The sequence below is a fragment of the Nerophis lumbriciformis genome, linkage group LG07 (genome assembly GCF_033978685.3).
Source record: "Nerophis lumbriciformis linkage group LG07, RoL_Nlum_v2.1, whole genome shotgun sequence".
In the NCBI taxonomy this organism is placed as follows: domain Eukaryota; kingdom Metazoa; phylum Chordata; class Actinopteri; order Syngnathiformes; family Syngnathidae; genus Nerophis; species Nerophis lumbriciformis.
The window spans coordinates 38,467,412-38,483,664 of record NC_084554.2 but is presented as its reverse complement, the minus strand read 5'-3'; the positions used below and the strand labels follow the sequence as shown (position 1 = coordinate 38,483,664).

General features: G+C 38.1%; 1 protein-coding gene across 6 annotated transcripts in view; it reads right to left on the bottom strand.

Moving 5' to 3' along the window:
* Positions 1 to 16,253, bottom strand: part of LOC133609544 (RNA-binding Raly-like protein) — a 324,683-nt gene that overhangs the window by 3,252 nt on the left and 305,178 nt on the right. For all 6 annotated transcript variants that reach the window (XM_061965202.2, XM_061965203.1, XM_061965199.2 and 3 more), the window contains 3 exons: positions 7,606 to 7,719; positions 7,198 to 7,379; positions 3,231 to 3,269 (listed from right to left, as the gene is read on the bottom strand). In XM_061965202.2, the coding sequence (XP_061821186.1) occupies positions 3,237 to 3,269; positions 7,198 to 7,379; positions 7,606 to 7,719 (329 nt within the window). In that variant the 3' untranslated portion in view covers positions 3,231 to 3,236. The remainder of the gene's footprint in view (positions 1 to 3,230; positions 3,270 to 7,197; positions 7,380 to 7,605; positions 7,720 to 16,253) is intronic.

Below are 16,253 nucleotides of genomic sequence, written 5' to 3'. Positions count from 1 at the left end.
ATCCGGTGCGCCTTTTGTATGAAAAAAGACCTGAATAGACCCGCTCATCGGTAGTGCGCCTTTTAATCCAATGCACCCTATGGTTCGAAAAATACGGTGTGTTTTTTAAAAGTTTTTTTTTAAAATAAAAATAATTCAGATAAACTAACTGTGTACTGCTGGCATACTCAAAGCAAAGCTATGCTAACAAAAATCAAATTACTACATTGTGCTGGTTCAACAAAGCTAAATTAAGAATAACTTAGTGACTACACGTGACTTTTATTAATTAGGTATGCTAAGCTAAATCATGCAAACAACAACAAATTATTACTTTAATCAAGATAAGCTAACTGTCTATTAATTGTACACTCAAAGCAAAGTTATTTTAAAAATAATCACATGACTAAACTTGACCTGTGTAATTGTGTTGTCTGAACAAAGATACGTTAAAAATAACCTACCGTATTTTTCGGACTATAAGTCGCAGTTTTTTTCATAGTTTGGCCGGGCTCCAGTGCGATTTATATATGTTTTTTTCTTTTTTTATTATGCATTTTCGGCAGGTGCGACTTATACTCCGGTGCGACTTATACTCTGAAAAATACGGTATATTGATTAAGTCTGCTAAGTTAAATTATGATAACAACAACAAACAGTTATTATCTTTTTAAAATTGTTTACATAAGTTAACTGTGTATTATGGTATACTTGAAGCTAAACAATACTAACAGTAATCAAATGACTAAATTCAACCTGTTTAATTGTGTTGGAAAAACAAAGTTAAGCTAAAAAATACACTCGAAGCCAAACCATGCTAACAATAACCAAATGACCAAACATGAGATGTTTTTGTATATACGCTACAGCTGTTTTTGGTCTTTATTTGGCCAAATTTAAGAATAAATAGCTTTGTTGTGCAAAACAGAAATGTCCAATGCAGGGGACGTGGGTTCTCAGGAAGATGTTGACTCTGTTAAGCTCCGTAAAACAAAGATAACAATATCCAAATGACGCTAAGCTGTTATGCTAAGTTTATGCTAATGTTTCTTAGAATCCTCGGAGGTTAAAAGCTATGCTAACAATAATCAAATAACCAAACATGAGGTCTTTTTGTATTTACAGTACTGATGTTTTTGGTCTTTTTGAGTCAAATTTCAGAAAAAAATAGCCCTGGTATGCAAAACACAAATGTCAAATGCAGAGGACGCGGGTTCCCAGGAAGATGTTGACTCTGTTAAGCTACGTAAAACCATACTTGCTAACCCTCCCGATTATCCTGAGAGACTCCCGAATTTCAGTGCCCCTCCCGAAAATCTCCCGGGGCAACCATTCTCCCGAATTTCTCCCGATTTCCACCCGGACAACAATGTTGGGGGCTTGCCTTAAAGGCCCTGCCTTTAGCGTCCTCTCTCACCTGAAAAGAAGACTATTATATATGTCTCCGTTATCCATAGGTTTATCTATAACCCATAAAGTAGGCAGGCACGGAGCTATTTCTCAGCGTGTGTTTATTCCAGCCGGCACGTTAATACACTGACACACAACATCCGGATTCCCATCATGCATTGCTTCAAAACTACGGCAAGTAGTAATGTCCAAAAACATAACAGACGAAGCAGAAGAACGAAGAAGAGACATGGTGACGACGATTAAGAAGAAGAAGTACGCTTGCAAGTTCCAAAATGATTGCAAAAAATAATTTCAGTTCATCCAGGACAGCTCGAAGGGGAAGGGGTATGCTGCCTGCACATTTTGTAGATCAGACTTCTCCATTGGCCGAACGGATATACTCATTCATCAACGGATTATATATATATATATATATATATATATATATATATAAAAGAAATACTTGAAAATATATACCCCCCAAATCTCCCGAATTTGGAGGTCTCGGAGGGCAAGTATGCGTAAAACAAAGCTAATAATATCCAAATGACGCTATGTACATAAGTTTATGCTAATGTTTCTTAGAATCCTCTGACGCTAAGCTATGCTAACAATAATCAAATAACCAAACGTAAAATGTTTTTGTATATACTGTAGTGCTGTTTTTGGAACAAATTTCAGCAAAAATTAGCCTTGTTATGCAAAACAGAAATGTCCAATGCAGGGAACGCGGGTTCTCAGGAAGATGTTGACTTTCGTAAGCTATATAAAATCCATCCATCCATCCATTTTCTACCGCTTGTTCGCTTTGGGGTCGCGGGGGCGCTGGAGCCTATCTCAGCTACAATCGGGCGGAAGGCGGGGTACACCCTGGACAAGTCGCCACCTCATCGCAGGGCCAACACAGATAGACAGACAACATTCACACTCACATCCACACACTAGGGCCAATTTTAGTGTTGCCAATCAACCTATCTCCAGGTGCATGTCTTTGGAGGTGGGAGGAAGCCGGAGTACCCGGAGGGAACCCACGCAGTCACGGGGAGAACATGCAAACTACACACAGAAAGATCCCGAGCCTGGGATTGAACCCAAGACTACTCAGGACCTTCGTATTGTGAGGCAGATGCACTAACCCCTCTTCCACCGTGCTGCCCGCTATATAAAATGAAGCTAAAAATATCCTAATGACGTTAAAGCTGTTATGCTAAAGTTTCCTGGAATCCTCGGATGCTAAGCTATGCAAACAATAATCAAATAACCAAACATATAATGTTTTTGTATTTACTGTACTGCTGTTTTTGGTCTTTTTGAGTCAAATTTCCTGAAAAAAAAAATAGCCCTGGTATGCAAAACACAAATGTCCAATGCAGAGGACAAGGGTTCCCAGGAATATGTTGACTTTGTAAAGCTATGTGAAACTAAGCTAACAATATCCAAGTGACGCGAAGCTGTTATACTAAGTGTATACTAATGTTTCTTGGAATCTTCGGAAGCTAAGCAATAATGAAATGACTAAATTAGGCATATTTACTTGTATTGGCCGAGCAGTTTCTTACACAGTCGCAAGCTAAGCTAAACGGCTGCCCTAAATATGAGTTTAATAAGAAGTTTTCTTCTTAAGCTAAGCTATGCCACCAATAACCAAACTACTTTCTCCATCACATTTAAGCTAAATGAAATGTTTACGTCTAGTTGCGGGCCAATAGACTATGTTGACAGCTTCTTTTTATAAAGTGGGGCATTAGCGTCCCTTCAGTGGTCTACCAAATGTCACGCAGCTTATTACTAATTAAAGAATCTTAAGAGAAACAGTCGAGCGGACATAAAGCTCGAGGGACACTCGAATAGCCGCTTACCTCATTTCAGTTGTCAATATCCGAAATGTGGTTCTCTATCTGAAAAGGAGAGAGGAGCTCGAGTTAGAAAGTGAAAAACAGAATACACACTGAAGGTTATTTTATCGCGATCGATACAACTTTTGGGAAAGAAATAAATCTTGTGTAATGTCCCTCATTAGCTTTCACGGTCCGCAGGCTACCGGCTAATACATATGACATGATGGAAAGGCCCGCGGCGCAGCTCGAACTGCCAATTATTGCTTTGATGTCTCCCTTTGACAAAGCACCTGAAATGAACTAATAAAAAAGACATGTTTGATAGATTTTAAAGGCCACAGCTATTAAACAACAATTTATAAGCGTGCCAGGGGACTTTTTTAAAGTTTTACTCACTAAATCTAGCTAGCAGACTGACCAGCGTGACTTGTAATTGCAGGATTTAGCCAAAGGGGTGCTAGCCAGTTAACATTAGGAGCTACAAAAGAATCCAAAAATATTGATTTGATTCAACCCTAATGTTACATGAATAATACAAACATACATTCCTCATCTGTCTTTATGTTGCTCTTTTTAAATGAGATCTACCGTATTTTTCGGACTATAAGTCGCAGTTTTTTTCATAGTTTGTCCGGGCTCCAGTGCGATTTATATATGTTTTTTTCCTTCTTTATTAAGCATTTTCGGCAGGTGCGACTTATACTCCGGTGCGACTTAAACTCCGAAAAATACCGTAACTGCATGTGGCCCCAGGTAAAACAAGGTTCCAACAGACAAGACGGCAGCAGCATAGCACACAACTGTCAGACCTACTGTAAAATGAAAAATTGGAACAGTGTAAAAATAAAAAACAGCTATGAAAATAAAATTAAAAAGTACATTTTAAGCTACATTTTTGCACTTTGTACAGTTTACAAATGTACATGTCTGTACCATATTTTCCGCACTATAAGGCGCACCTATAAACCTCCAATTTTCTAAAAAGCTGACAGTGTGCCTTATAATCCGGTGCGCCTTATATATGGACTAATATTGAGCCACAACAAACCTAAACTTCAGTTTCATAAAGTTTAGGTCTCGCAACTATGGTAAGCAGCCGCCAACTTATTTTTCCCCCGTAGAAGAAGTTCTTCTTCTATGGTAAGCAGCCGCCGAGTTCATTTTCCCCCGTAGAAGAAGAAGCGCTTCTAACCCAAAAATGGCTCCTATTAAGAGACAGGCTTACGACGCAGAGTTTAAACTTAAGGCGATCAGTCACGCAGTAGAACACGGGAATAGAGCAGCAGCGAGAGAATTTAACATAAACAAATCAATGGTGTTTAATTCGGACACTGAAAAAGAAGAATTCGAGGGATTCGTGGATGAGGAATAACTTCATAAAGTGAGCTTTACATGTTTATTTTGTGTGTTGTGTTGTGTGACATTAACGTTTGAGCAATGTTGAGTTATTGATATATTGTTATTGCTCTGCACTATTGTGTGTGTTACTATATTGTGATTGCACTAACGTTTGATTTACCGTAACAGTATCACTGTTTTTTACGTGTTTATTGAATCAGGGAAAAGTTCCCCCCCACTGTGTGATATAAATGTTGCACTACATGTTACACCTTGCTGTTGTTAAAAGATAAACAGAACACCACGTCACTGACTTTACCTCGGGGAAAATAACAAAACAGATGTTTATTCATTTTGGGAGTGAACAGAGTTGTCAGAATGCTGGTTTGTAATCTATTAATAAAGTTTGACTGTTTTGTTGACATTCCCTTTAGCGCAGCTCCATCTAATGGATGCATAGGTGCGCCTTATAATCCGGTGCGCCTTATATATGAACAAAGTTGTGAAATATGCCATTCATTGAAGGTGCACCTTATAATCCGGTGCGCCTTATAGTGCGGACAATACGGTATATACAAATTGTTTTATACTGTATATACATATTTCTCCTTTCTTTGTTAATGATGCTATGCTATGTGGTAGACCACATAAAATTATTTGGTGGGTCCCTTTAAAAAAGATGTGGCTGGCCATATAAATAATGTGGTGGACCACATCAAAAAGATGTGGCTGGTAACATAAAAAAGATGTGGATGGCCACATAAACAACATGGTGGACCACATAAAATGATTTAGTGGGCTACATTAAAAAGATGTGGCTGGCCACTTCAAAAACGTGGTGGACCACATTAAAAAGATATGGCTGGCTGGCTACATTCAATTACAGGATGTAGTAGACCACATAATATGATGTGGCAAGCCACATTAGAATTGTGTTGTGGGCCACTTCAAAATTATGTGGCAAGTCCACAATGAAATGATGTGACGGGCCAAATTAAATATGATGTGGCTGGCCATATAAGTAATGTGGAGGACCACTTTAAAAAATGTGGATGGCCACATAAACAACGTGGTGGACCACATAAAATTATTTAGTGGGCTACTTTAAAAAGATGTGGATGGCCACATCAAAAACGTGGCTGACCACATTAAAAAGATGTGGCTGGCTACTTAAAAAAAGATGTAGCTGACCACAGAAATAAAGTGGAGGGCCACATAAAATGATATGAAGGGCAATGTTCAAATTACTTGGCAGACAACATTAAATTACGTAGTGGACCACATAAAATTATGTGGCGAGCCACATTAGAATTGTGTGGTGGGCCACCTGAAAATGATCTGGCAGTCCACAATAAAATGATGTGATGGGGCAAATTAAAATGATGTAGCTGGCCATATAAGCAATGTGCTGGACCACATTAAAAAGATGTGGCTGGCTACATAAAAAAGATGTAGCTGACCACATCAAAAAAATGTGGATGGCCACATAAACAACGTGATGGACAACATAAAATGATTTAGTGGGCTACTTTAGAAAGATGTGGCTGGCCACATCCAAACCGTGGTGGACCACGTTAAAAAGACATGGCTGGCTACATAAAAAAAGCAGTGGCTGGCAACAGAAATAACGAGGAGGACCACATAAAATTATATGAAGGGCAATGTTCAAATTAAATTATGTAGTGGACCACATAAAATGATGTGGCGGGTCACATTAGTATAATGTGGTGGGCCACTTGAAAATTATGTGACGGGCCAAATTAAAATGATGTGGCGAGCCACAAGAAAATTATTTGGCGGCAACAATATAATGATGCGATGGGCCATTTTAGAATGATGTGGCGGAGCAAATTAAAATAATGTGAAAGGCTACTTTAAAATGATATGGCAGGCCATAATAAAATGACGTGGCGGATCACATTAGAATGATGTGGCGGCCCCAATATAATGATACGATGGGCCACGCTAGAATGGTGTGGCGGGCCATATTAGAATGATATGGCGGAGCACTTAAGAATGATGTGAAAGGTCATATTAAATGATGTGGCGGGCCCCAAAAATATTATGTGGCGGGCCAGAATTGGCCCCCGGGCCTTGAGTTTGACACCTGTGGTTTAGATCGTATTTCTATTAATATTTCATTAAAAAAAGGAAGTCATATTTTGACTCTAAAATTAATGTTTAAAAACGTGGATCTATGCTATTTTGCAGATATTTCACGTTTGTAAGTTACATCAGGAAGTTGCCTACAGCCACAGCTGTTAACACCAGTGTGCCAATTAGTATTGTAGATCACGCGCCGGTTCGTTGAAAAGAGAAGTTGATGGGTGCATTTACAATATTTTCATTTGAGTGTTGCAGAATTATTCAAGTTGTCTAAAGTGAAACTTGAGCCTCCGATGAGTCCTTCATCCTCCATGTCAACCCTCACAGCGGGCCCTGCTCTGTGTGAGCCTGTTTGATATTTCGACAGAGAGGAAGTGTCAGTCTGTGCGCGCTCGCCTTCCGTCTCTCTCGCTCTCAGATGTGCGGCCATGAATAATTCTGGCCAAATTAACTTTGAAGAGACAAAGAGGACCGCCTCTTGAGATGTTCCCGAGTCGCCTTCCTCCCTTCAGCCCCCCCTGCCGTCAAAAGCGTCGGCTCTTACCAGACGGTGGCGGCCGCCCTCCTCGTCCTCTTCGTCGTAGTCGTCCTCGCCGCAGTCGCTCATCTCGCCGGCCTCCACGTCCAGCGCTCCCCCGCCGGCCTCCTCGCCGGAGTTCTCCGCCGCCTCTGACACCGACTCGTCATGCAGCGAGTCGCAGTTGTCCTCGTACTTCCTCTGAGCCTCTGAAAGGAGATAAATTCCAATTTCTGTCATTAAGATAATAGAGATGAATGCTATTAATCAGAATTAATCACATCTTGAATCAATTGAGGTGAAATTTCTGTTGATTCACTCCTTACTAGTTTGCTATAACAAAAAAAAAAATCACATTAATTAATTTTACCTTATTTTTCCCAATTGAACAATAACGTCAGTTTATCACAGCATTGTCCAAATGTGAAACCTCACCGGACTCGACTCTCTGCTGCTTCTCAATCTTCTCCAGGCGACCCAGCAGGGAATCGATCTTGGTCTTGATCTGCGTCAGCTCCCGTTTGATGGTCTGCAGTTGGTTGGTCTTCACTGTTGAGAAACACACCATGCCAGTCGTCTTTGGAATATTTAGCACGGCTTCTTTTTTCATATTCTTGTCAGTTGGTGTACAGAAATTAGCTATACAAGCTAGCTATTATTTATATATATATATATATATATATATATATATATATATATATATATATATATATATATATATATATATATATATATATATATACACATATATATATACATACATACGTGTATATACATACATACGTGTATATATATATATATATATATATATATATATATATATATATATATATATTAGTGTTGTCCCGATACCAATGTTTTGGCGACCAAAAAAATTGCATTATTGGCTTTATTTTAACAAAAAATCTTAGGGTACATTAAACATGTTTCTTATTGCAAGTTTGTCCTTAAATAAAATAGTGAACATACAAGACAACTTGTCTTTTAGTAGTAAGTAAACAAACGAAGACTCCTAATTAGTCTGCTGACGTATGCAGTAATATATTGTGTAATTTTCCATTCTATTATTGTGTCAAAATTATTAAGGACAAGTGGCAGAAAATAAATTATTAATCTACTTGTTCATTTAATATCTGCTCTTTTAACATGTTCTATCTACACTTCTGTTAAAATGTAATAATCACTTATTCTTCTGTTGTTCGATACTCTACATTAGTTTTGGATGATACCACAAATTTGGGTATCAATCCGATACCAAGTAGTTACAGGATCTTACATTGGTCATATTCAAAGTCCTCATGTGTCCAGGGACATATTTCCTGAGTTTATAAACATAATATAAATTAAAAAAAACCAAAAGAAGATTTTGTGATGCTAAAAAATATCAATGTAATCATAGTAGTATCAACTAGATACGCTATTGTACTTGGTATCATTACAGTGGATGTTAGGTGTAGATCCACCAATGGCGTTTGTTTATATTATAGCGTCCCGGAAGAGTTGGTGCTGCAGGGAATTCTGGGGAATTTTTTCTGTAGTGTTAATGTTGTGTTGCAAATATTCTCCCAAAATGTGTTTGTCATTGTTGTTTAGTGTGGTTTCACTTTATGGGACATATTTATGACAGTGTTGGCATTGTTCATACGGCCACCCTTAGTGTGACATGTATGGCTGTTGAGTAAGTATGCCCTTCATTCACGTATGTAGTGTGTTTAAAGTAACAATGATCGTCTTTATGGTTAATGATTGGACGCAGTGAAATCTTGACTCCATTCATCCATCCATCCATTTTCTACCGCTTGTCCCTGACTCGCCATTGGTAATTATAGACCAGTTTTAGTACATCCAACGTAATGTGACCGGGGTGCTACGGTGTGTAGTGAAGCCTGTATAGCTATCACTTATCCTACAGGGATGATACTTGAAATTAATGTACTTTGCTAGTCGTCTTGGAGACAAGGATTAGTGATTTTGAAGTAGCTACAACACTGCTGACTGCGGATAGATTTTAGCCGCTAGTTAGCTAGTTATGTCTTAAAGCACCTTTTCCAGAGGGCGTTTCAGTGTTATAACTTCGCCTTTATCTTTAGGAATTAACCCAAAATGTGTCCGTTCTCCCTTTTCTGTCTACCCACTGTGTCTGCTTGTAAGTACTCCGTGATTGTGTACTGCCGAACATGCTCGTCTGTATGTGGGGGACCGGTACTTTTTAGAAGCGGTATAGTACCGAATATGATTCATTAGTATCGCGGTGCTATACTAATACCGGTAGGGATGTCCCGATCCGATATTTGGATCGGATCGGCTGCCGATAAAAATTGCGTATCGGCAAGGCATGGGAAAATGCCGATCCAGATCCAGTTTAAAAAAAAAACTCCGGTCCGTGTTTTCCAACACATCCACAATTCTCACGCAGTTGCTTTTAGCTGCTGGCATTACACGACAGGCTCTTCTCACTCTTTTCTGTGTCTGTGCTTCTCACAGACAGCAAGCACACCTTCTTACACACGTCACATACTGTCACGTCATACGTCACATACTGTCACGTCCTCCCCGAGCAGAGAGGTAGCAGCATGGCTAACGTTAGCTGTGATGCTAGCGCAGCCGTGCGAGCAACGCTCCCTCTAAGGCAGTGGTTCTCAACCTTTTTCAGTGATGTACCCCCTGTGAACATTTTTTTAATTCAAGTACCCCCTAATCAGAACAAAGCATTTTTGGTTGAAAAAAAGAGATAAAGAAGTAAAATACAGCACTATGTCATCAGTTTCTGATTTATTAAATTCTATAACAGTGTAAAATATTACTCATTTGTTGTGGTCTTTCTTTAACTATTTGGAAAAAAAGATATAAAAATAACTAAAAACTTGTTGAAAAATAAACAAGTGATTCAATTATAAATAAAGATTTCTACACATAGAAGTAATCATCAACTTAAAGTGCCCTCTTTAGGGATTGTAATAGAGATCCATCTGGATTCATGAACTTAATTCCAAACATTTATTCACAAAAAAATAAATCTTTAACATCAATATTTATGGAACATGTCCACAAAAAATCTAGCTGTCAACACTGAATTTTTTTTTGAGACATTTAAAAAAAATCTCTGCATGAAAGTTTAAAAGTAGCATATATTAATGCAGTATGAAGAAGAATGTTTTAATGTAGACATGCAAGCCTTGAAAGAAAATTTTGAAAATCAAGACTACTACATTTCCTGCAAATGGATGCATTTCTACCCTATATTTTAACTTTAGATTTATTCTCATATCAAACTCTTTTGGCTGTCTTTTTCACACTTACATCCGGCGCCCCCCTCCACACCCTGGATTATAAATAATGTAAATAATCCAATGTGATTTTATCTTGTGTGATGACTGTATTATGATGATAGTATATATCTGTACCATGAATCAATTTAAGTGGACCCCGACTTAAACAAGTTGAAAAACTTAGTGGGGTGTTACCATTTAGTGGTCAATTGTACGGAATATGTACTTCACTGTGCAACCTACTAATAAAAGTCTCAATCAATCAATCAAAACACATAGAATCATCATACTGATGTGATTATATGCATCAAGTGTTCATTCAAGGCTAAGGCAAAATATCGAGATATATATCGTGTATCGCAATATGGCCTTAAAATATCGCAATATTAAAAAAAGGCCATATCGCCCAGCCCTAGTTCAATGATGCCATTTCTGTTTGTCATGTATAATTGTGTCTATTTTGTGTTTATCCTTGAATAAACAGGTCAGTTTCTTGTTACCAACCATTGTGTATTAGTCAAACTCCCCTAATTCAGCTGGCTAGTTGTTATCAAGAGTACTAAAACCCTTTTCAACATGATTCTGACAACTAAGTAGGCTAAATAACTTTAAACTTTAATACATGCTCGGATAGGCCAGTATCGGTCAGTATCGGTATCGGTCAGTATCGGTATCGGATCGGAAATGCAAAAACAATATCGGTATCGGATCGGAAGTGCAAAAACCGGGATCGGGACATCCCTAAATACCGGTATACCGTACAACCCTAGTATGCATATATAAATGATATACTTTTAGCTGCCAATACAGCGTTTAAAACCATTGTTATATCTTGATGATACATATTGATGACACATTCTCCCCAAAATGACAAGCGAACAAACGTGTGCCCATCCCAATGTAGCCACCTTGTTATCAAGCCAGCAGCTAACGTCCCTCCACAGTGTAAAGCCACTTCTAAGTCACCAATCTTTGCCTCCATAATGGCAACGTTTCTTACACGTATCATGGGAGGACGAGGAATGGCTAAACTTATATATTACTAAGCCATGAACAAAATGGGTGGCTCAATACGAATACAGACTGTAACAATACCAAGTATAAGTGCCGTATATCGTCAATACTGTAATGATTAGATCTATATTTTTATTATTACAAAACATTTTGTCATTTTTGTTGTTGTTCGCAAACCTAGGAAAGGAGTTCCTGGACACAGAAGTTTAGTTTAGTTGATTAAGGATCCCCATTAGTCTACACTGCAGTGGAGACTATTCTTTCTGGGGTCCAGGCAAAAAACATCCCATAATCACAAAACAAAAGATTGAAATGCAGTACAACATGATCAATATTTAAATGTTGTAATACAAAAATAGCAACAACAAAAAAACAAAAAAACAATAACTTGGAGTTATTGTTCATACCAAAAATAAAAAAGAGCAATATAAAAAGATATATATTTTTTGCAAAAATAAAACAAAGAACCAATGGCCTACAATATACCGGTACCCATTAGTGTACCAAAGACAAATAATATTCTAAGTGACGAAAAAGTACCATAATGAATAAAATATGAAATAAAGTACATACAAAATCAAGATAATATCAATAAAAAAACAATAACCAGAAACAAGAAATAATTTAAGTAAAAAATAAGTCAAAAGAACATAAATGAACCAGTCATGACATTAGGTACAATCTAGAATCATCTCTTTCCGCAATACTTATCCTCTAAGTCTATTCTTAAAAACCACTCTGCTGATGATTGATACCAGATATTGTGGAAGTCGATTCCAGTAAGTCGATTCCGGTAAGAAGGACTTTAAGTGCAGAAATAAAGAGGTTTAAATAAGAGCTTATAGTAGGAAATAATGTAAATATTTAATAGAATGTAATCATTCTGTTACACAGCCATTTTGGTCTGATTATAATTTTGACCAAAAATGTAATCATTCAATGATCTTAAAAATCCGTATCAGCATTGGTATGACCGATACTGCCCCTGTAACTACTTGATATTGGATCAATACCCAAATTTGTAGCATCATCCAAAACAAATGTAAAGTATTCAAACAACAGAAGAATAAGTTCTTATTACACTTTACTGAAGTGTAAATAGAACCGTGTTACAACAGAAAGTAACCCAATATCAACAGTAAATTAGCAAGTAGAAAAATTATAATTTTGAGAAATAATACAGTACAACCAGAAATGAAGCTGTATGTTACTGCATACATCAGGATCTAATTGGGAGCTTTGTAACCTGTTTTGAGTCTATTATCTTTTACTTACCAAATAATAATAATAATAATAATAATAATAATAATGGATTAGAATTTATATCGCACTTTTCTATTATTAGATACTCAAAGCGCTCAAAGAGAAGTGGGAACCCATCATTCATTCACACCTGGTGGTGGTAAGCTACATTTGTAGCCACAGCTGCCCTGGGGTAGACTGAAAATAATATATTGTGATTGGGGTAGTCCTGATACCAATCATTTGGTACCTGTACCAAAATGTATTTTGATACTTTTCTAAATAAAAGGCACCACAAAATATGGCACTATTGGCTTTATTTAAACAAAAAACTGTTATGATACATTAAACATACTGTATGTTTCTTATTGTAATCACAGAAGAATTTTGGCATTAAATAAATTAGTAAACATACTTGAAAACTTCTCTTTTATTAGTGAGTAAGCAAACGGCTTACAAAGGCTCATAATTTGGCTGCTGACGTATGCAGTAACATATTGTTTCCCATTGTAATATTTTGTCATCATTTTGAGGGACAAGCGGTAGAAAATGGATGGATTATTAATCTATTTACTGTTAATATCTGGTTATTTTCTGTTTTAACACGTTCAACCTACACTTCTGTTAAAATGTAAGAAGCACTTATTCTTCTGTTGTTTGGATACTTTACATTAGTTTTGGATGACACTGCAAATTTGGGTGTCGATCCCATACTAAGTACTTACAGGGTCTTATGCATTGGTCATATTTAAAGTCCTTATGTGTCCAGGAATGCATTTCCTTACTTGATAAACATAATACAAATTTAAAAAAGATTCTGTGAGGATTCATTTTTTGATGTAATCATTGTAGTATCGACAAGATAAAGCTCTTGTACTTGATATTGTTATGATCGATATCTGTGTAGACCCAAAAATTATCGGACAATTACAAACACGGGCATGTGTAGGCGGTTAGTGTGTTGCGCAAGTACTGCTAACTGAAAGCACCCATTTTGCAAAGACTCACAATCTTCACTCTAGATTTATTGGTTGCATCCCTGATATTTGATCTCTTTTATACGATAAAATCATACATTTTGTTTTTTCGAACTATAAATAAAGGCTGCTTTCCTAGGTCTGTGTGGGTCTATCTCCAGAGGATGCCCTTATGAAAGCTTAAATACTGCGCCCCTTTTTCCACCTTTCTCCCGCTCACTTCCTGCATGACAAACACATTCTGGCCTCCCGCAGCGTCTGTTTACCGCCTTCTTGCTCTGTTTTTTGCGACACCTTTTTGGAGATGCCGTCGCAGTAAGTGGCACGAGAAAAACAAGATGTTCCGGCGAGAGCCTTCAATTTGGACTGTAAGTAATGAGATGCTTTATGTCTTTGGCGCTGAAGGGCAGAAACCCCTCAGACAAAAACAGCTGAGGAGCAAACATGTAATTGACGTTGACAGCCATCAGATCCTGTCAGGGCCGCGAAGAGGACGGAAGAGCGGACGGAGGGTAAACAAACCCGAAGAGTTCCGGCGGCGGGAGGTAACCGGGAACTTTTGTACCACGCATGTTGCTTTCATGATTTTTTTCAGCCTGCATAAAACATAACATGCAAACTCTCCTGTGAGGACTTTTTAATCCCTCGAGGGAATTAATTATGAAAAACATCCACATAGGAAGCGATGCATACTTCCGAAAATGCAGCAGGATGATTAATGAGCGCACGGGCAAGAAAAGGATCACGCACAGAAATCCAAAATAAACACAAATTAGCGGTTTCCTTGTTATCTGCACTTACCGACGTCACGCGACAATAAGCGGAAAGCGGTTCATCGTTTATCAGCAACTCCAGGCCTTGTTGCTTTTGAGCAAGACAGCCGCCTTAATCCCAAATTGTCTTTGTCAACATGTTAGATATCGCCATTGTTGTTAACAGTGCCAGAGGGAAGATTCAAGGAAGGGCTGTGCACAAAAAATAACTTTAATGTTTAAAAAAAGATTGTATTTATTTCTATATGAATCAATTAATGCATCCATCCATCTTCTTCCGCTTATCCAATGTCAGACTGCGGGGGCAGCAGCCTAAGCAGAGGAGCCCAGACTTCCCTCTCCCCAGCTACTTTGTCCTGAGGCGCTCCCAGGCCAGGTGGGAGACACAGTCTCTCCAACATGTCCTGGGTCTTCCTCGTTGCATCCTAATGGTCGGACGTGCCCTAAAACCCTGCCCAGGAAGGCGTCCGGGAGACATGCTGACCAGATGCCGGAACCATCTCATCTGGCTCCTCTCAACGTGGAGGAGCAGCGGCTTTTGGTTACAACCCAAAACTCAAGACCATAAGTGAGTATAGGAACATGAATTAATTAATCAATACATAAAGATTGTTTTTTAATTCTATATTTATTTCATATTATAGTTGTCAAAATTAAAGAGTTAACTCATGTGATTAATACAAAAAATTATTGCATTAATCATGTACACACTTATCGTATTTTCCAGGCCATAGGGCGCACCGGATTATAAAGCGCACTGCCTATTAATGGTCTATTTTTGATTTTTTTTCCATACAAAAGGCGCACCAGATTATAGGGCGCATTAAAGGAGTCGTATTAATTTTTTTTTTCTAACTTGAAAACACTTCCTTGTGGTCTACATAACATGTAATGGTGGTTCTTTGGTCAAAATGTTGCATAGATTATGTTTTACAGATCATCTTCAAGCCACTTTCTGACAGTCGCTTCCGGATGCGCCGTTTTGTGGGCGGTCTTATTTACGTGGCTCGCCTTCGCCAGCGTCTTCTCCCCATCATCTTTGTTGTAGCGGTGTAGCGTGCAAGGACGGGAGTGGAAGACGTGTCAAAAGATGGAGCTAACTGTTTTAATGACATTCAGACTTTATTTCAATCACGGAGCAGCATCTCCTCATCCGGAAACAACAACACAGAAAATGTGTTCCGTGAAAAACCGTCCAACCAAAACTGTAATAACTAAAGTTCCTTGGGTGAATAATGTAAACTCACTATACCGGTATGTTTTAGCGCTTTCATGGCGAGTTTATTGGCAGATATAAGTAATACATTTACACTACTTTATATTAGAAATGGCAACAGCGGAGGATGAATGTCCCATAACAAGAAGATAGAGAAAAAGAAGAAGCTTAACGACTACGTGGTCAGCGCGGACTACAAAGGCGGATGCGCGCAATTTTTCAGGATTTGCGCAGATCCTAAATACAGATCAGCAGGTACCAGAAGGTAAGAAAAGTTGCTTTTGCATAGTATTGTGAAACAAAACGCCAGATAATATGTCTTACCTTATACATACACCATAACAATACTCGTATGTTGAAGCACAGTACAATCCATCAAGCGGTGCGGCTTCATAGCTTACCAAATTTGTACTAAAACATTTAGATAGATTTTTGAGCGGTGTATGTAATGTTCTATATTTTCAATGAAACATTTAAAATGTAGGTGTTGTTTACTTGAGACCCATCATAGTGCAGGCTACACTAAGCTCTTATGTTTGACTGCCATTTACTGGTCACACATCATTATAAAATAGCTTCGAGGTGGGTGAGC